The 21,959-nt window shown below is 41.7% G+C and overlaps 2 protein-coding genes across 3 annotated transcripts in view; one reads left to right on the top strand and one right to left on the bottom strand.

The window, feature by feature from the left end:
• TMEM116 (transmembrane protein 116) overlaps window positions 1-14,468 on the bottom strand; it is a 73,294-nt gene extending 58,826 nt beyond the window's left edge. The window contains exon 1 of one of the 2 annotated variants that reach the window (XM_036929210.2): window positions 14,338-14,468. The gene's annotated coding sequence lies outside the window, so the exon portion shown is untranslated. Of the gene's footprint in view, window positions 1-13,910; window positions 14,110-14,337 lie in introns of those variants that run through there. The other variant, XM_036929213.2, reaches the window with a different exon arrangement.
• On the top strand, window positions 14,243-21,714 carry ERP29 (endoplasmic reticulum protein 29). Its single transcript, XM_036929206.2, has 3 exons — window positions 14,243-14,551; window positions 18,930-19,068; window positions 20,910-21,714. Exons 1-3 carry the CDS (start codon window positions 14,411-14,413, stop codon window positions 21,410-21,412), a joined length of 783 nt encoding a protein of 260 aa, XP_036785101.2. The 5' UTR covers window positions 14,243-14,410; the 3' UTR covers window positions 21,413-21,714.
• Window positions 21,715-21,959: the final 245 nt, after the last annotated feature.

Here is a 21,959-nt window from a genome sequence, read left to right as displayed (position 1 = left end):
AAAGCAATGTACAGATTCAGTGCAATCCCTATCAAAATATGAATAGCATTCTTCAATGAACCAGAGCAAATAGTTCTAAAATTCATATGGAACCACAAAAGACCCCGAATAGCCCAAGCAATCCTGAGAAGGAAGAATAAAGCGGGGGGGAATTATGCTCCCTGACTTCAAGCTCTACTACAAAGCCACTGTAATCAAGATGATTTGGTACTGGCACAAGAACAGAACAATAGACCAGTGGAACAGAATAGAGAGCCCAGATATAAATCCAAACATATATGGTCAATTAATATATGATAAAGGAGCCATGGACATACAATAGGGAAATGACAGCCTCTTAAATAACTGGTGTTCGCAAAACTGGACAACAACATGTAAGAGAATGAAACTGGATTATGGTCTAACCCCATACACAAAAGTAAATTCAAAATGGATAAAAGACCTGAATGTAAGTCATGAAACCATAAAACTCTTAGAAAAAAACATAGACAAAAGTCTCTTGGACATAAACGTGAGCAACTTCATGAACATATCTCCCCAGGCAAGGGAAACAAAAGTAAAAATGAACAAGTGGTACTGTATTAAAGTAAAAAGCTTCTGTACAGCAAAGGACAGCATCAGTAGAACAAAAAGACATCCTACAGTATGGGAGAATATATTCATAAATGACATATCTGATAAGGGGTTGACATCCAAATTATATAAAGAGCTCACACACCTCAACAAACAAAAAGCAAATAATCCAATTAAAAAATGGGCAGAGGAGCTGAACAGACACTTCTCCAAAGACATTCAGATGGTCAACAGGCACATGAAAAGATGCTCCACATCGCCTGTCATCAGAGAAATGCAAATTAAAACCACAATGAGATATCACCTCACACCAGTTAGGATGGCCAACATCCAAAAGACAAACAAATGTTGGCAAGGATGTGGAGAAAGGGGAACCCTCCTACACTGCTGGTGGGAATGTAAACTAGTTCAACCATTGTGGAAAGCAGTATGGAGGTTCCTCAAAAAACTCAAAATAGAAATACCATTTGACCCAGGAATTACTCTCCTAGGAATTTACCTTAAAAATGCAGGAGCCCAGTTTGAAAAAGAGACATGCACCCTATGTTTATCGCTGCACTATTTACAATAGCCAAGAAATGGAAGCAACCTAAGTGTTCAGCAGTAGATGAATGGATAAAGAAGATGTGGTACATATACACAATGGAATATTATTCAGCCATAAGAAGAAAACAAATCCTACCATTTGCAACAACATGGATGGAGCTAGAGGGTACTATGCTCAGTGAAATAAGCCAAGTGGAGAAAGACAAGTATCAAATGATTCCACTCAACTGTGGAGTATAAGAACAAAGAAAAAACTGAAGGAATAAAACAGTTACCAAAGGAAAGGGACTGGGTAGGATGGGTGGGAAGGGAGGGATAAGGGGGGAAAAGGGGCATTATTACTAGCACACATAATGTAGCAGGGGGGGCACTAGAAAGATAGTATACATAGAGAAGACAAGTAATGACTCTATAGCATCTTACTATGCTGATGGACAGTGACTGTAATGGGGTATGTGGTGGGGACTTGACAATAGGGGGAGTCTAGTAACCATAATGTTGTTCAAGTAATTGTACATTAACGATACAAAAAAAAAAAACAACTACTAACACATGCTATGACATGGATGAACCTTGAAAACATGATGCTAAGAAGCCAGTCACAAAACACCACATTTGTATGATTCCTTTCATATGAAATGTCCAAAATAATCACATTTGTGGAGCAAAAGTTGCCTACAGCTAGGAAGGTAGCTTGGGAAGGAATGAGGAGTGACTGCAAATGGGCACAGGGTTTCTTTTTAGGGTGACAAAAATATACTGCAATTAGATAGTGGTAATGGTTGCACAGCCCTATGAATATACTGAATTATACACTTTAAAAAGATGAATTGTATGGTAGGTGAATTATCTCTCAATAGAACTGTTGCCCAAAAAATGAAGTTTGGGCAAAAGCAAGGAAGGAAATGTCCCATTGCTGAAATTCATGGTGTAATATTAATATAACATTCATGGTGTAATAATTAATGGATAACATGTTAATGTCTTTTCTATTGAAAAGAACAATATTTAGAATAAAAAGTGTAAAACAAACATTGTAAGAGGGAACTGAAGATAAAGATTTTAAGAGAACACCTGGCTGTTCTAAACGAATTCAGCACTCTTGGCTGGAACAAATTACACTCCAGGTCTTTGATAAAACTTGCAGGTTAACCTACCACATCGTTGAATGACGTCTGAGAGTTCATGTAAGAATTGGAAAATTGCTAGAAACCATAGAAATTACTAGGAATTGGCAGGAAACTGGTGACAGTTTTAATTTTATAAGGAGAAAAGATGGTAGAATCTGCAAACCTTAAGATCTTAGTATCAATCCCAGACAAAATTCTAGAATACACTACCCCAAAAATGTGCTTTTAAACAATTAGAAAAGAGTTACTACTAAGTCAGCATGGCATTATGAAAAATCTGAGTGCCAGACTAACCCCATTCATTTTTTTGGATAGAATTACTAGACATACTATATATGGTATCTGGATAAACTGGTAGGAAATTCATGATATATATAAAAAAAAGAAAATATAGACCACGTGGAAGCACAACTAACAATATTTAATGCAAATCAATCTAAGGGAGTGCTAATTAATTGATCAATATCAATTTAGGAATGAATTGTAGTGGAGTGAACCAGCATTCTGACGTGGCACTTCTCTGTAAAACACACGCATTACTTGGAAGAAAACATAGTAGTTTTATTTATTGAGTATGTATGTGTGTGTTATGTATCTATTGCTTCATAAAAAATGTCCACAAATTTATTGGCTTAAAACATACATTTATTATCTCACAGTTTCTATGGGTCAGGACCAAAAGATGGCTTATTTGGGTCCTCTGCTTCAGTGTCTCTTACACGGCTATAATCAAGATGCTGACTGGGGCTAGGTCTCACCTGACAGCTCAGTGGGGAAGGTTCTGCTTCCAAGTTCACATAGTTATTGGTATAATTCAGTTCCTTGAAGGGCTGTTGGTCTGAGGGTCTCAGTTCCTAATTAACTGTTGACCAAAAGCTACACTCAGTTCTTTGCCACCTGGACTTCTTCAATATGTCCTCCTAGCAAGACAGAAGTGACAATCTTAAGTAACTAAACAATGAAGTGACATGCCATCACTTTTCCTGTATTCTATTGGTCACAGATCTTGCCAACACTCAGGGAGAGAGGATTATAGATGAGTGAATACCAAGTGGCAATGGTCATCGGGGGTCACCTGAGTGTCTACCCACTATTGTGCATTCATCCAACATGTCAAGTACTTTACCAATTCAGATCATTTGCATTAGCTGTTCCTTCTCTCTGGAATGCTCTCTTCCAGATAATCACATGACTGGCTCCTTCTCATCCTGCAAGTATCAGCTCAAATATCATCACCGCAGATGTAACATTTATCAAATTCCAAAATATCTGACTCTTTTGTGTTTTCTGCTTCCCCTAGTAGACAGGCAACTTATCCGTCCCATTCACCCCAACATCTCCATTGCCTAAAACAGTGCCTAGAACAGGCACTCAGTATTTATTAACCAATATACCAAAGTTAGAGGGATAGATGACAGATTTAAGATTTAGTAAGAGCTTAATACTTTAGAATAATGAATTTTAATTAATAAGATAAAAGTTAATCAAAATGTAAGTATACTGTATTTGCATCTAAAAAAACCAACTGGACAGAGATTAGGATAAAAAGGTAGCAACATTTTACTTAAAAAATCTAGAGTGGTGTTATTCAATAAAAATGTGAGCTACATATGCAATTTACAAGTTTCCAGTGGCTATGTTAAAAACTAAAAAGAAGCAGGTGAAATTAATTTTTTTTGATATCATTAATCTACAATTACATGAAGAACATTATGTTTACTAGGCTCCCCCCTTCACCAAGTCCCCCCCACATACCCCTTCACAGTCACTGTCCATCAGCATAGTAAGATGCTGTAAAATCACTACTTGTCTTCTTTGTGTTGCACAGCCCTCCCCGTGCCCCCCCACACTATACATGCTAATTGTAATGCCCCCTTTCTTTTTCCCTGCCCTTATCCCTCCCTTCCCACCCATCCTCCCCAGTCCCTTTCCCTTTGGTAACTATTAGTCCATTCTTGAGTTCTATGATTCTGCTGCTGTTTTGTTCCTTCAGTTTTGCTTTCTTCTTATACTCCACATATGAGTGAAATCATTTGGTACTTGTCTTTCTCCACCTGGCTTATTTCACTGAGCATAATACCTCTAGCTCCATCCATGTTGTTGCAAATGGTAGGATCTGTTTTTTTCTTATGGCTGAGTAATATTCCATTGTGTATATGTACCACATCTTCTTTATCCATTCATCTACTGATGGACATTTAGGTTGCTTCCATATCTTGGCTATTGTAAATAGTGCAGCGATAAACATAGGGGTGCATCTGTCTTTTTCAAACTGGAGTGCTGCATTCTTAGGGTAAATTCCTAGAAGTGGAATTCCTGGGTCAAATGGTATTTCTATTCTGAGGAACCTCCATACTGCTTTCCACAATGGTTAAACTAATTTACATTCCCACCAGCTGTGTAGGAGGGTTCCCCTTTCTCCACAACCTCACCAACATTTGTTGTTGTTTGTCTTTTGGATGGTAGCCATCCTTACTGGGGTGAGGTGATATCTCATTGTGGTTTTAATTTCCATTTCCCTGATGACAAGCAATGTGGAGCATCTTTTCAGGTGTCTGTTGGCCATCTGAATTTCTTCTTTAGAGAACTGTCTATTCAGCTCCTCTGCCCATTTTTTAATTGGATTATTTGCTTTTTGTTTGTTGAGGTGTGTGAGCTCTTTATATATTTTGGATGTCAACCCTTTATTGAATCTGTCATTTATGAATATATTCTCCCATACTGTAGGATAGCTTTTTGTTCTATTCATGGTGTCCTTTGCTGTACAGAAGCATTTCAGCTTGATATAGTCCCACTTGTTCATTTTTGCTTTTTTTCCCCTTGCCCAGGGAGATATGTTCAAGAAGAGGTCACTCATGTTTATGTCCATGAGATTTTTGCCTAGGTTTTTTTCTAAGAGTTTTATGGTTTCATGACTTACGTTCAAGTCTTTGATCCATTTCGAATTTACTTTTGTGTATGGGGTTAGACAGTGCTCCAGTTTCATTCTCTTACATGTAGCTGTCCAGTTTTGCCAGCACCATCTGTTGAAGAGACTGTCATTTCGCCATTGTATGTCCTTGGCTCCTTTATCGAATATTAGTTGACCATATATGTTTGGGTTAATGTTTGGAGTCTCTATTCTGTTTCATTGGTCTGTGGCTCTGTTCTTGTGCCAGTACGAAATTGTCTTGATTACTGTGGCTTTGTAGTAGAGCTTGAAGTTGGGGAGCGAGATCCCCCCCACTTTATTCTTCCTTCTCAGGACTGCTTTGGCTCTTCGGGGTCTTTGGTGTTTCCATATGAATTTTTGAACTATCTGTTCCAGTTCATTGAAGAATGCTGTTGGTAATTTGATAGGGATTGCATCGAATTTGTATATTGCTTTGGGCAGGATGGCTATTTTGACGATATTAATTCTTCCTAGCCAAGAGCATGGGATGAGTTTCCATTTGTTAGTGACCTCTTTAATTTCTCTTAAGAGTGTCTTATAGTTTTCAGGGTATAGGTCTTTCACTTCCTTGGTTAGGTTTATTCCTAGGTATTTTATTCTTTTTGATGCTATTGTGAATGGAATTGTTTTCCTGATTTCTCTTTCTATTAGTTCATTGTTAGTGTATAGGAAAGCCACAGATTTCTGTGTGTTAATTTTGTATCCTGCAACTTTGCTGAATTCTGATATTAGTTCTAGTAATTTTGGAGTGGAGTCTTTACAGTTTTTTATGTACAGTATCATGTCATCTGCAAATAGTGACAGTTTAACTTCTTCTTTACCAATCTGGGTTCCTTGTATTTCTTTGTTTTGTCTGATTGCCATGGCTAGGACCTCCACTACTATGTTGAATAACAGTGGGGAGAGTGGGCATCCCTGTCTTGTACCCAATCTCAGAGGAAAAGCTTTCAGCTTCTCGCTGTTCAGTATGATGTTGGCTGTCGGTTTATCATATATGGCCTTTATTATGTTGAGGTACGTGCCCTCTATGCCCATTTTGTCAAGAGTTTTTATCATGAATGGATGTTGAATTTTGTCAAATGCTTTTTCAGCATCTATGGAGATGATCATGTGGTTTTTGTCTTTCTTTTTGTTGATGTGGTGGATGATGTTGATGGATTTTCGAATGTTGTACCACCCTTGCATCCCTGGGATGAATTCCACTTGGTCATGGTGTATGATGCTTTTGATGTATTTTTGAATTCGGTTTGCTAATATTTTGTTGAGTATTTTTGCATCTACGTTCATCAGGGATATTGGTCTGTAGTTTTCTTTCTTGGTGGGGTCTTTGCCTGGTTTTGGTATTAGGGTGATGTTGGCTTCATAGAATGAGTTTGGGAGTATTCCCTCCTCTTCTATTTTTTGGAAAACTTTAAGGAGAATGGGTATTATGTCTTCTCTGTATGTCTGATAAAATTCTAAGGTAAATCCATCTGGCCCGGGGGTTTTGTTCTTTGGTAGTTTTTTGATTACCGCTTCAATTTCGTTGCTGGTAATTGGTCTGTTTAGATTTTCTGTTTCTTTCTGGGTCAGTCTTGGAAGGTTGTATTTTTCTAGGATGTTGTCTATTTCTCCAAGGTTTTCCAGCTTGTGAGCATATAGGTTTTCATAGTATTCTCTAATAATTCTTTGTATTTCTGTGTGGTCCATCATGATTTTTCCTTTCTCGTTTCTGATTCTGTTGATGTGTGTTGACTCTCTTTTTCTCTTAATAAGTCTGGCTAGAAGCTTATCTATTTTGTTTATTTTCTCAAAGAACCAGCTCTTGGTTTCATTGATTTTTTTCTATTGCTTTATTCTTCTCAATTTTATTTATTTCTTCTTTGATCTTTATTATGTCCCTGCGTCTGCTGACATTGGGCCTCATTTGTTCTTCTTTTTCCAGTTTCGATAATTGTGACATTAGACTATTCATTTGGGATTGTTCTTCCTTCTTTAAATATGCCTGGATTGCTATATACTTTCCTCTTAAGACTGCTTTCGCTGCGTCCCACAGTAGTTGGGGCTTTGTATTGTTGTCATTTATTTCCATATAATGCTGGATCTCCATTTTAATTTGGTCGTTGATCCATTGTTTATTTAGGAGCATGTTGTTAAGCCTCCATGTGTTTGTGAGCCTTTTTGCTTTCTTTGTACAATTTATTTCTTGTTTTATACCTTTGTTGTCTGAAAAGTTGGTTGGTAGAGTTTCAATCTTTTGGAATTTACTGAGGCTCTTTTTGTGGCCTAGTATGTGGTCTTTTCTGGAGAATGTTCCATGTGCACTTGAGAAGAATGTGTATCCTGTTGCTTTTGGATGTAGAGTTCTATAGATGTCTATTAGGTCCATCTGTTCTAGTGTGTCGTTCAGTGCCTCTGTGTCCTTACTTATATTCTGTCTGGTGGATCTGTCCTTTGGAGTGAGTGGTGTGTTGAAGTCTCCCAAAATGAATGCATTGCATTCTGTTTCCTCCTTTAGTTCTGTTAGTATTTGTTTCACATATGCTGGTGCTCCTGTATTGGGTGCATATATATTTATAATGGTTATATCCTCTTGTTGGACTGAGCCCTTAATCATTATGTAATGTCCTTCTTTATCTCTTGCTACTTTCTTTGTTTTGAAGTCTATTTTGTCTGATACTAGTATTGCAACACCTGCTTTTTTCTCGCTGTTGTTTGCATGAAATATCTTTTTCCATCCCTTCACTTTTAATCTGTGCATGTCTTTGGGTTTGAGGTGAGTCTCTTGTAAGCAGCATATAGATGGGTCTTGCTTTTTTATCCATTCTATTACTCTGTGTCTTTTGATTGGTGCATTCTGTCCATTGCATTTAGGGTGATTATTGAAAGATATGTACTTATTGCCATTGCAGGCTTTAGATTTGTGGTTACCAAAGGTTCAAGGTTAGCTTCTTTACTACCTTACTGTCTAACTTAACTCGCTTATTGAGGTATTATAAACACAGTCTGATGATTATTTTTCTCCCTTCTTATTCCTCCTCCTCCATTCTTCATATTTTAGGTGTTTTGTTCTGTGCTCTTTTTCGGAGGGCTCCCATCTAGAGCAGTCCCTCTAAGATACCCTGTAGAGGTGGTTTGTGGGAGGCAAATTCCCTCAACTTTTGCTTGTCTGGGAATTGTTTAATCCCTCCTTCATATTTAAATGATAATCGGGCTGGATACAGTATCCTTGGTTCAAGGCCCTTCTGTTTCACTGCATTAAATATATCATGTCATTCTCTTCGGGCCTGTAAGGTTTCTGTTGAGAAGTCTGAAGATAGCCTGATGGGTTTTCCTTTGTAGGTGACCTTTTTTCTCTCTCTGGCTGCCTTTAATACTCTGTCCTTGTCCTTGATCTTTGCCGTTTTAATTATTATGTGTCTTGGTGTTGTCCTCTTTGGGTCACTTCTGTTGGGAGTTTTGTGTGCTTCCGTAGTCTGAGCAACTATTTCCTCCCCCAGTTTGGGGAAGTTATCAGCAATTATTTCTTCAAAGACACTTTCTATCCCTTTTTCTCTCTCTTCTTCTTCTGGTACCCCTATAGTGAGGATATTGTTCCTTTTGGATTGGTCACACAGTTCTCTTAATATTGTTTCATTCCTGGAGATCCTTTTATCTCTCTCTGCGTCAGTTTCTATGCGTTCCTGTTCTCTGGTTTCTATTCCATCAATGGCCTCTTGCATCTTATCCATTCTGCTTATAAATTCTTCCAGAGATTGTTTCATTTCTGTAATCTCCCTCCGGACGTCATCTCTTAGCTCTTGTTTATTTCTCTGCAGCTCTGTCAGCATGGTCATGACCTTTATTTTGAATTCTTTTTTAGGAAGACTGGTTAGGTCTATCTCCTTCTCAGGGGTTGTGATTTTGGTCTGTATCAAATTCTTCTGCCTTTTCATGGTGATATAGTTTGCGGAGCTGGCCCAAGTGAGAGCTGGGAGAATGCCCTTTCTTGTTGGTTTGTGGCCTTCCTCTCCTGGGAGAACAGCGACCTCTAGTGGCTTGTGCTGGGCAGCTGCACACAGATGGGTCTTCTGATTCTTACCCATCCGCTATGGAGTTTAGCTCCGCGGTTGCTGTGGGCATGGCCTGTCTTGGGCTGCTGCTCCGATATGGCGGAGCCATGTCGGAAGGGAAACCGCCAGGAGGCTGTTTATCTCTGTGAGGGGCCTCCAAGCCACACTGCTGCCCAGGGGGTTAGGGTGCCCAGAGTTCCCTGGGATTCCCAGTTGCTGGGGTAAGTGTCCCAGGATGCTTCCGTCCAGCCGTGGGGTCCCTGTCTCTTTAAGACTTTCAAAAAGCACTCGCTTTTCTTTGTACATGAATTGAAAGTTCGGCAAAAGAAGAAAAACATCTCTGCTGAAATGATTTGATCCTGAATATTACAATTTCTCTGAGTTTTTAAATGTTACATTATTGAAAAACAACACTAAAAAAGCAGAAATCCAAAATAAAGTTTCCTGCAGTATCATCTAGATAAAATGGTATTTATGTATTGATGTTAAAATTTAAGTCCTTGTCCCTATGCATGTTCAATTTTTATATATATTTAGTAATTCTAAAGCTAGTATTTTATATTCTACATTTTTGCTAAAAAATTCATTATTTCCTTTATTTTTTTCCTTTTTTTAAGAGTCTTATTTTCTTTCTCTCCACTCCTTTGGATTTTAAACAATGCTAAAAACCTGGTATGTTTCTCCACATCTTTCTCTTTGCTCATTAAAACATACTGAAATACATCCATACATAAATGGGGGTTGTGGCGGTGGTGGTCTAAGTTTTTAAAAATGGGACTACACCATTGTTTTCTCATGTATTATTTCATGGTATCTCCACTTTAACAAAAATAGTTCTAGCCCATTTTGACAGTTGTATAATATTCCATATAAGATCAATTGTCCAACAATTCCTCTTATGATGGACACATAGGTTGTTTTTTCCCCTTAGTTTTCATTTTTTGCTTCTACAAACAGTGCTGCAGTAAATATCCTTACATCCCTGCACATATAACATCTTTCTGTGCTGATGATTTTGTTAGTAAAGGACAAATTCCAGAATGGAATTATTTTAGCTCAAATATTTCAAGTTCTTTCTCACCCTAGAACCTTTAGCACATGCTCTTTTCTTTTCCTAAAATGTTTCCTAACACCTGAGAATCTGTGATTTTATATTTATATAATTACTTAATGTCTGTCTCATCACATAAGTATAAGTTCCTTGAGAGCTAAATCTTCCTTATCCTTTAGGTCTTATGTCAGCTTAAATATACTTGTTTGTAGAGGTTTTCCATGAACTCCAATCTAAAGCTGATCTCCCCCATCATATTCTTTTATAGGCCCTCAACTTTTCATTCTTAGATATAAACACAATTTGCAGTCATATATTTATTTATGTAAGTATTTAATGTTGGTCTCCCCAACTAGGGTTGCAAGGAGCACATCTATTTGTTCACCTGTGTAAGTAACCCTTACCCCCAGAAGAGTGTGTGGTGCTTGAAATATGTTCAGCGAGCAGTCGTTGAAAGAATTGTTCAAGCAATTCTTAAAGTAGAATGGGGCTTGGAAAAAATCATACTGTGGAATAAATCTTCCTTTCATAGCAATCTTTAATAGTTGAAATCTGCTTTAAGTGTTAACACATCTATATCAAAAGATACAGTATTAACATCAACAAAACCTTGCAGGGGGGAAACAATTAGCTCTGTAGGATGAGATATCTCTGAAGAGCAGTATGTGATCAAGGAGGGAGTGTAGAAAGGGTCAATGGGATTTTGAAAGAGAGCTACTGCACAGTCCCACTCTCACTGACTTGATTCATTTATTCACTGAACATGTATGTACTGAGCACCTACCACGTGCCAGACATGGGGATATAGTAATGAACCAAACAGACAAAAAGAACAGTAACAAACCCAGTTTCATGGGAAACAGAAAATAAGAAAAATAAGAAAATTATATAGTATGTTAACAAGTTGAAAAGTGCTATGCAGAAAAATTAACAGAGAGAAGGGAGATGGAAAGCAGGGAGGTATCAGCGAGGAAAAATTTTTAAAGGATGGCCAGGGTAGATCTTAGGAAGTTGACATTTGAGCAGATTTAAGGGAAGTGAAGGAGCTAGCCGTATGAACATCCTGAAGAAAAGTTCTAGAGGGAGAAAGCCAGTACAAAGGCCTTGAAGCAGGAACATGACCTCTGTATACAATAGCAAAGAGTTCAGAAACTGCAGGCTCACTGGCTTGACAATGTTTCAAAAAATATTGGAGAGTTTATATGAGTTGCCTTTGCAGACCACTCTACTTTTCCTTCTCCTTACTCCAGCTGCTACACTGAGTCATGTGCACACCTATTTAACATGCCTCCCCTCCTCTTCCCCACCACCACACAATACCCAGGGTTATTTCATTTTCCACATCAGTGTCAACTGTGGCATTTATGATTTCCTAAATATGGAGAATTATACCTGACTCATTTGTGTAGTTTATTGTCAGGGTCCCGAAGCCAAGAACCTAATCATATCATGAGTAACTGTCTGGGACCTGGGCACTATTAAAAGGAAGCACTGAGACAACTATTTACTTTTGCAATTCATAGCAAAATTACCAGTATTTCCCTTCCCTCTCTTACCAATCCACTTCCTTCACTTTTTCAAAACCTACTTCTGCGCTAACCATGACTACAAACTCATTCCCAACTGATCATACTAAGAAGGTGTACCCAAAGCATTATACACTCAAAAGTGAAAAGAAGTGAATAGTTTACAGTCTCAGTGTCTTATAAAGGGCTCTAAAAACTCTTAATAGCTCCTTATTGGCTATAGGACAAAACAGAAAATTCTTAATTTGATATTCAGGACTTACCCTTACCTGGGCTTAAAACTGTCTTACTAACCACTGTTTTGAGAACTCCCTTGAGCCAAGCTGCTCATTCCCCAAAGCATTATGTTGAATCCCACTTTTCCTTTCTCTCACTTGTTCTTTACCTAAACTGTTCTTTCTGCCAAGACTTAACTCCATTTCCACCTCCTCTGTGAAGCCTTCTTTAACCACCATAACTCATAGTAATTTTTCCCTCCTCTAACTCTGTCACTTGTCCATGTAGCTTATTTAATAACTTACTAGGGCAAACTCAAAATAAAGTTTTCCAAACCTCCCCCCAACACACACACACACACACACACCTATTGGACTCTTTCTCTTAAAATTTCTATCCAAACTGGTTACCCAAGACTGGGTCCTATCATCTTTTATGGCTATTTCACTCACACACACACACACACACACACACACATTTATTGGACACATAAAGTGGTTGTTTCTAAGCCACTTTAAATGCATTACATAATGTATTATCTTACCTCGTGTTCATTTGTTAAAGTCTTGTGAATGCTGCTCTACAAGTTTCTCAATGCTATCCTTACCTTTGCATCCCAACTATTATGTCCTCTTTGCAGGACCTTAAATTCTCCTACCCAGACTATTGCTACTGACCCCTAACTGGACTCCCTGGCTTCAACCTTCTCCCTTTCAATCCATTCCCTTCATTCCTTAGTGACAGGAAATTTCAAATTACTCTGCAGGTTAAAACCTCTGGTGGCTTCAACCCTTCAGTTTGATGAGACCCTTTACAATGTGCCCCAGTGTTCCTTCACAGATTCATCATGCTTTTCCCCTTGCTAGAGATATCCTTTGGTGTTTGTCTTGTAAGTGCCTCCCCCTCCTCTCAAAATCCAGCTCAAAAGTCATCTCCTATAGAAGACAAGTAATAACTCTATAGCACCTTACTATGCTGACAGACAGTGACTGCAATGGGGTGGGGTGGGGAGGACTTGATAATAAGGGTGAAGGTTGAAACCACAATGTTGTTCATGTGAAACCTTCATAAGATTGAATATCAATGATATGTTTAATTTTTTAAAAAGTCATCTCTTGTCTATGACTTTCCCTTACAGGCCTCAGGAGGACTGACTGAAATCTCTATTTGTATTTTCATAATACTGTAATGGTTATATTACTATGCCTTTGCATCCTCCTTCCCCAGCATTGCGAGTTCCTTCAGTACAGAGCTCTGCCTCCTGTCTCTATTCTGTATTCCCACAGGTGAAACCAGGATTTAGTATATTCTGTGCTCTGAACAAATACCTGTTCAACAGCTGAACCCTGAACAACATGGGTTTGAACAGTTCATGTCCACTCATAGGGAGACTTTTTTTCCCCAATAAATACTGTTCGGTACTGTAAATGTATTTTCTCTTATGATTTTCTTCAAAGACACTTTCCTCTAGCTTACTTCACTGTTTTAAGAACACAGTATACAACACATGTTAACATATCAAATACGTGTCCATCCCCTCTTTGTGATCAGTGAGGCTTCCGGTAAACAGCAGGCCATTTGTAGTTAAGTTCTGGGGCATCAAAAGTTATACTTGGATTTTTCACTGCATGGGGGTCCACGTCCTCTAACCCCAATTGTTCAAGGGTCAACTGTACTAGGATTTCTTTTTTTTCATATTCCTGGGGCCTACCACATAGCTGGGCAAGCACTCAGCTCTCAGTAGAGTCTGTTTTTACACAAGCCTGGCAAGTGAGGCCCTCGGCACAGAGCAGGCCCCGGCTTACGAACTCGTGTCCTAAAAGCGGCAGCGGAGTCGGTTGACCGCGGGGAACGCTGGGCCGACTAAGGGAGAGGAGTACCACAGTCGGACTGACTGGGACTAACCGAGGACTGTAGCGGGTCCCAACCCACTGCCTGACGGACCGAAGGCAGGAAGACATGGTGTCCGGCTTCGTCATCGTCGAAGTGGAAAGGCAGCCAACGAGGAGCTGCCGAGACGCCAGGCACGCTCTCTGGGCCTCTCCTCACACCGAGGACGAGAAGGGGGCGGGTCGGCGGAGAGCTCACCTAGTGCGCGCGCGCGCGGCAGTCTCTGTCTCTCTCTCTACCTCTCGGACTCTCTCTGTTTTTTTTCCCTTTCTGTTTCTTTTTTCCCCAAGCCTCACCCGACGCAGTCCCACCCTCTCGGGGTGCGGCAGCGCACGCGCGCGGCAGCCCCAGTTCCCCGCCCCTCACGTGGCCTCTTTCCTCTCGCGTTGCCAGCTGCCTCCCGGGCCTGTACACGTGCGCGCACCCGAGGGTGGGCGGATACCTGTCACGTGACTCCGGACTCCGCGCTCTCTCCGCTACATCCCTCCCAGTGTGTGCTTCTAGAATCCGGCGTTATGGCTGCCGTCGTACCCCGCGCCGCTTCTCTCTCTCCTCTCTTCCCCCTTCTGTTCCTCCTGCTCCTCTCCGCTCCGCATGGCGGCAGCGGCCTGCACACCAAGGGCGCCCTTCCCCTGGATACAGTCACTTTCTACAAGGTAACGGGGGCGGGGCATATCGCGCAGGGGGAGCAAGAGCGCCCAGGGGAGCGCACACCCGTGGAGGAGCAGGGGACAGTGCTGGCAGCGGGTGGGCTGTAGCGACGGTCCCGGGCTTCCCGCCGCCCTATAAAGCTGGTGGACTCTTGGGCCGGGGCCGTATCACAACCAGGGAGCGTACATGACCCAGGGTCCCCACGCACCCCTGCCTTTGCAGTGTTTGTACTTGCTTCCTCTTTCCCAAGAGCTGCAGAGACAGAGCCGAGGAAACCATGTGCCCCGTCCTCTCACCCATGGCGGGAGGGCGGTGCCGGACGAGATCCAATCCTCGAATTCCAAGTGGGAGACCGGAGGGCGGTGCGAGGCGGACACCGCCTGGTTCCCGGCGGTGGTAGGGCTGGGGAAGGTCGGGTTTGGGGGGTGGAAACCCGGCATGTGGGCATTCGTTTCTGCTCCCCTCTTCAGTTGGAGTGGATTGCAGTCTTCTTTGCAATATGCAAACAATGTTCAGATATTATGCGTTTCCTTGAAAAAGTACGAGCGTTAAGAATAAGCTTCAGTACAGACACCTTGTAGGGAATATCTTGGACCTCAGGACAAAATGAATAAATCGGTCAAGGCCTGGAAGGATTCGTCACTACCCACCCCCCTCCATATTTACAGAATTTGGGCAAATGGACGTTGGAAATGTTAGGCTGAATGCAGTCCTAACCCCCTCCTCTTGCACCGGTCTACACACAGTGGTGGCTTTGACTTTGCCTAAGAGATGGGCAAGCTAAGTGTTGAGAGAGAACCAGTCATTTTATTTTCTTAATTTGTACTCATTACGGGGAAGTGAAACCAAGAAGTGGAGCTCTAAATCTGCTTCAAGTGGTTGAACTCTTCTCTTTGCAAAAGAGTTTCCTGTCGTGGATTTGACACCTGTGGCTCATTCAAGGCAAAGGTTCAAGAACGTAAAAATGTAGGTATGGCTGATTAGTTGTCAGACACACCCCACAGCACCCTATGCTTTTGGGGGCCTTTATTGGCAAAGCCACACCCCTGCCCCACCAACCTAGTCGTGGGATATCACAAACCCAATGTGATCTTAGCGGGAAACTGCACAGCAAGGTTAACAGTATTTTCTCTTCAGATGGTGCCCCTCCATCTACTGCTGTCATTACAGTAGCCTCCTCACTGTTCTCCCTGCTTTTTCACTTGGGAGCCTCTTTGTTCATTCTCCACACAGTAGCTTAAGTCCTGCAGGATCTGACTCACTTGCCTTTCCTCTCATCTCCTGACCATTCTCCTATTTGTTCCCTCTGCTCCAGCCACACCTGCCTTCTCAGATTCTTTGAATATTCCTAGGTCATTACTGCCTTGGGCCCTTTGCACTGGCAGCCGTTCTTTGGGGCTAGAACATTCTTTGACCAATCTTTGAAAGGCTAGTTGTGTCTGACCATTCAGGCATAGGTTATTACACTTAGGTTAAATATTACCTCATTTAACTCCTTGATTCCCCCAGTCTAAAGTGCCAGTACCATTACCTGGTTTGATTTCTCTAGTGCATTTAGCACTGATTTTCTTTCCTCTTGTCTATTTTATCATCTCCCACACTAGAATCTTACATGCTTGTTAAGAACTACCTTGTGTGTTTTGTTGACTAGTCCTCTGCACAACCAAGCAGGTTACCTGTCACATAGAAGATGCTCAATAATAATTTGTTGAGTGAACGAACAAATGTTTTCTCCAGTCCCTTTCTAAATCTCCCTCTCTTCGATCATTGATCACCATTGAACAAAAGGGGAGCTTCCTAGTGTTCTCATGCCCTGACATCTTGTTCTATGCTTTACCTTTCAGTGGTTTCCAATATCTTTTTTGTTGTTGTTTCTTGCTCTTTACCATCAATATAAATAAGAGACCATGTCACTTTATTGCTGTGTTCACTTAAAACAGTGCTTTGCACATATGGGCCCTTAGTACCTCTTATTCAATGAATGAATGAATGAATAAATAATTCATGTGTGTGTTGAAGAAACAAATAGCCTAAATACAGCTTATGGTGGAGCTGATTACTCAAGGATGAGGAAAGGAGAGAGATTTCTAAAGCTATTAAGAGGTCCAGAGTAAAAAAGCAAGAAAAAATTCAGTGTGCAAATGTCTTTCCCTCAAAGCCATTCTGCTGATGGCTAAGAATGGTAAAAGTGAAAGGTGGAGGCCTCTCAATTGTATTTCAATGTTAGACCACCATATGGTTATTAATATTCCATAATATGAATGTAGGCCCCTTGAAGGTAGGGGTCCTATGCTGTGCTTTAAAAGAAAATTTCCCCCTGGACAATATAGCATGTTCTACCAAAGCCTGCCCTAGTTTTGTTCATTTATCAGGTATTTTCAGTACATCTGCTACATCTCAGGTGTTTTGGGCACCAAGGATAGAGCAGAAAACAGGTCAGACAAGGTCCTTATTCTCCTAAATACACATTCTAGTGGAGAGAACAGACAACAAACAAGCAAATAAAGATTTCAGAGGTATCAGTGCAGTGAAGAAAGCAGAACAGCGTATTATGATAGAGTATGATGGAAATGAAGCAGTTGTAGATGGTGTGAGTATAGGAGGCCTCTCCATTAGGATGGAGCATTGGAACTGAGTTTTGAATAATAAAAAGACAGCCATGGGAAGAACTGGGGAAAGGGCATTCCAGCCAGCAGAGACAGTGAATGAAAAGGCCCTAAATGGGAATCAGTTTGGTATGTTAAACTGAAATAAGGACAATTGGGCCAGAGGGATGTGATCTGATTTATATTTTAAGTCTTCCCTGCTTTTAGGCCCTCAAGAGCTCAGACTTTTTGAGGTCAGTGACCACTGAAAGATTACCCACTCTGATGGCTTTTCCGTCTTCCCTTGTGCCTCCAGTGTTAAATATTTTAAACCTAAAACCAAGTGGACATCAACACACAATAAGGAACAAGGACTAACAAAAACTGGAATGATGTCAGCTTGACTTAATTGTGATAGCAATTGCCTGTGATGAAAACTGAAAGTGATCACTTTGATTAGGAAAAAGAAAGTTGTAGGAGGAAAGGAAGGCAGCATTACTGACCAAAGGCAGTTTGTTAGATCAAATCTGTGCATTGGAAGAAACCATCAAAGGGAAGCCCTTTAAACATAAGAGTAAATTAAATATAGAATGATCATCTGACCCCACAGTTCCACTCCTAGGTATATACTCAAAAGAAATTAAGACAGGTGTTCAAACAAAAACTTGTATGTGAATGTTCATAGTGGCACTATTTACAATACCCAAAAGGTGGAAACAGCCCAGTTGTCTATCAGCAGAAAATGGACACACCAAATGGGGTGTATCGATACAATGGAATATTTATTTGGCTACAAAAAGGAACAAAATAGCAATGCACGCTACCACAGGGGTGAACCTTGAAAACATGCTGCTAAGTGAAAGAAGCCGGTCACAAAAGGCCACCTTATACGATTCCATCCAAGTAGACAAATCATAGAAAAAGAAAGCAGATTTGTGGTTGCCAGGAGCTGGGGGGAAAGATGGACAAGTAGTGATTGCTTAGTGGGTACTTGGTTCCTTTTCTAGTGATGAAAATGTGCTTGAACGAGATATTGTGACAGTTGTTCAACATTGTTAATGTACTAAATCCCACTGAATTGTCCATTTTAAAATGCCTAAAATGGTCAATTTTATGTGATAAGAATTTTACCACAATGAAAACAAAAGTCTTGGTTCTGACAGTTTAGGATCTAGAGATTTAGCCAAAGGGGACTATGATCTAGAGAGGGAACACTGTCCCAAGTCTAGCCTCTCAGCAATTTCCTATGAGCCCTGAAATTGTGGAGTACAAACCGTGGGCTCCCTACTCAAAGCATCCTCCTTAGTGCCAACTCCTTTGTAGACGGTTGGTGGTTTTTTTGTTTTTGTATCATTAATCTACAATTACATGAGGAACATTACTCCCCCCATCACCAAGGTGGTTGGTTTTTGTCAGATTTCTGGGTCAGTGTTTACTGAGAGAAGCCCCCTGGGATGATGGGCTTGGCAGGGGCCAATGTAGTGTGTGCTAAGGGTCTCCTTAGCCCTACCAAAAGGGCCGCTGGAGGAGAAGGCCTTAGTACATCTACAGCTTTGTTTATTCTAGGCCAGGTTGTACATGTCTCTGATTAGTGTGAAAACACCGGGGTACCCAGCACATACTACTAAACGTTAAATGAATCAATGGGTAAATGAATGAGTGAATATTAGGATGTGAGAACCTGTCTCTCTCTGGGCTTGGTTCCCACCCTATTTCCTAAACAGGGGTCCCTTGGGAAAGGGAAGTAACCCTAAAGGTCCCTGGAATCCCCTGCTTGCTCAGCTCTGTACACCCTCAGGTCATTCCCAAAAGCAAGTTCGTCTTGGTGAAGTTCGACACCCAGTACCCCTACGGTGAGAAGCAGGATGAGTTCAAGCGTCTGGCTGAAAACTCGGCCTCCAGTGATGATCTCTTGGTGGCAGAGGTGGGGATCTCAGGTATGGACAAGCCCAGGATGATGGGGAGGGCAGTGGGGGAGGAAGCTAAGAGTCATTTCTCTACTTGGAGGAGGATACCCAAGTGCTTTTCTGTCTTAACCACACATGAGATGTGTAAATTCCTGGCCTCTCAAGGAATCTGGTACCCATGGCAAGCTTAGTGTAAGCCGATTCTGTGACCACAGAACCTCACCTCAGCCTTGCAGGGGCCTGAGGGGAGGAAATCCATCCTTCACCCTCCACTGACCTTTAACTGTGAGAACCTGGAGCTCTCCTTGCTGGGGATTATGGCCGGAGGGGGTGCCATGCCTCCTAGGGGACAACATAGTTCTTCCATCTTCATTTCAGTTCTTCTGCACTGAAATACTGAGTTTTGGCTTTAACTCAAATCCACCAGAGTTGGCACTAAGCTAGGGGCAGCTCTAGACCATAGTGATAGCTTTAATAATAGTTGCCAACAGGTAGTGGCTTACAGGCTATACAGAGGTGCACAGACACTGCTTTCTTCATCTTCACTTGAACCACATCCAAGAAGTAAGACACATTATCTCCATTTTATGTTTGAGGAAAACTGAAGGTCAAGGAGCCTAAATGACTTGATTGAGGCTGTGGGGTAGGAAATGGCTCATCCAGAACTCACCTAATTTATTCCCAAGTGCAATGGGCTCTTTCATCTCAGCTCCCTACTAGCTGGGATGCCTTGATTCCCTAGTAACCTGGAGAGTTGGTCCTGGGTAGAGAGAGCAGTGGGTTGGTTCTGACTCAACTGCAAGTCCACCCCCTTGGGACTTTTAGCATCATAATAAAGATAGTAATAGCTGACACTTAGAAAATGTCTCCTGTGATGTCAGATCACTGTGCCCAGTGTTCTCACAGATCTTTCATCCTTGTGACAGCTCTATGAAGGAAGTACTATGACCCCCATTTTTCAAATAAGTGGATTTTTAGAGTAACTTGCTCAAGATGAAGAGATTAGAGTGTCAGAACCAGGATTAGAGCCCCATCCTTCCTGTACTACTGCCCAGTATCAGGTAGTCTTGGCCATTTTTTCTTGGCAAGGTGTAAGAACCCAGCAGTCCCTTGGGACTGCTTCTGCCTGTTAGGAAGGACGTGGCACATGCTGACAGCCCCCACATGTTAAGTACTTCACTGCCAGGCTAAGTATACCTGTCCCATCATTGGGTCCTCCCAGCAGCCCTCATGTGGTAGGGACTGTATTCATCACCTACCACACATTCTCCATTCTCACTAAGCCCAACCAGATTGGCCTTGGAATCCTTAAATGCTGCTGCTCCTGCCTGCCTCAGAACTTGTGCACCTGCAGTCCTTTCTACTGGGAGACATTCTTCCCAGGTCTTAACATGTCTGTTTCCTTGATATTCAGGTCCCTCAGCTCATGTCATCTCCAGGGGGAAGCCTTCCATGACCACCTGAAGTGGCCTTCTTACCTAGCCACTGTCACCTCATCTTGTTTACTTTCACCGTGGCACTAATCACTTATGTTCCTTTGTTTATTCTCTCTTCTCACCCTCAGAAGAATATAAGCTCCTTGAGTTCAGAGAGCTTATATGATACTCTTAAGCAGATCCCCAGCCCTTAGAACAGTACCTAGCACATAGTGGGCATATAGTAAATACTTAAAGGAATTCCCATTTTTCAGATGAAAATGAAGTTCAGAGAGGTTAAATGACTTGACCGATGCCATATGGCTAGGAAGTAGCAGAGGAGGAATAGAGACACAGTGAAGAAGATTCTTCCTGTCATCCCAGATGGCTCTCACAGCAATCTCCTGCCTGGCATTCCTCATGGTCTTGCTCCTCATATCTGGTTTCTGTTCACAGATTATGGTGACAAGCTGAATTTGGAGCTGAGTGAGAAATACAAGCTGGACAAAGAGAACTACCCAGTCTTCTACCTCTTCCAGGATGGGGACTTTGAGAACCCAGTCCTGTATAATGGGGCAGTTAAGGTTGGAGCCATCCAGCGCTGGCTGAAGGGGCATGGGGTCTACCTAGGTATGCCAGGTTGCCTGCCTGCATATGACGCTCTGGCTGGGGAGTTCATCAGGGCCTCTGGTGTGGAGGCCCGCCAGGCCCTCTTGAAGAAGGGGCAGGACAGCCTTGCAAGTGTGAAGGAGACTGAGAAGAAGTGGGCTGAACAATACCTGAAGATCATGGGGAAGATTTTAGACCAAGGTGAGGACTTTCCAGCATCGGAGATGAACCGGATCACCAAGCTGATAGAGAAGAACAAGATGAGTGATGGGAAGAAGGAAGAGCTCCAGAAGAGCTTAAACATCTTGACTGCCTTCCAGAAGAAGGGGGCTGAGAAGGAGGAGCTATAAAAAGGCACTCCAGGGTTTTCCAGGGTTTGAGGGTGGGGACAGGAGAATTACCTGCTGGCTGTGAGACCCCGTTGGGATGTAAGGGAGCAGTGGAAAAAGTGGCACTATACCAGTTATCTGAGCAGGCCTGGACATTGATGCAACATGACCGTGCTTGGGACGTCTCTGTGGCCAGTCCAGATATAGCTGGAACACTTAGTCAGATGGCTTATGAAATTTGGTGCTATAAAGAGTGTACAGCCCAGGTCCTTGGCAGGTGTAAATCTGATCCAATTAAAGTTACCATGTTTTGGTTAAGTGGACCTGAAGCCATTTAGTTTTCTTTTACAAATTATACTTTGGCCTATGACCTGAAATCTCCTTTGTATCTGTTTTTTAACCTAAACTGGTATGGACTCCACTGTACCAGGGTAACAGACTACCCTGATAACACTGGAAACTGGTCCTAGGACAAGGCCTTCCTTTCTTACTTTCCTGACTTACATTGCAATTATCTGCAATGGTAAAGCTTCATAACATTCCCATTTTTATATTTAATTATTTGAAA

The sequence above is a fragment of the Manis pentadactyla genome, chromosome 14 (genome assembly GCF_030020395.1).
Source record: "Manis pentadactyla isolate mManPen7 chromosome 14, mManPen7.hap1, whole genome shotgun sequence".
In the NCBI taxonomy this organism is placed as follows: Eukaryota; Metazoa; Chordata; class Mammalia; order Pholidota; family Manidae; genus Manis; species Manis pentadactyla.
Note: the sequence above shows the minus strand (reverse complement) of the source record. Positions and strands in the feature narration are given on the sequence as shown.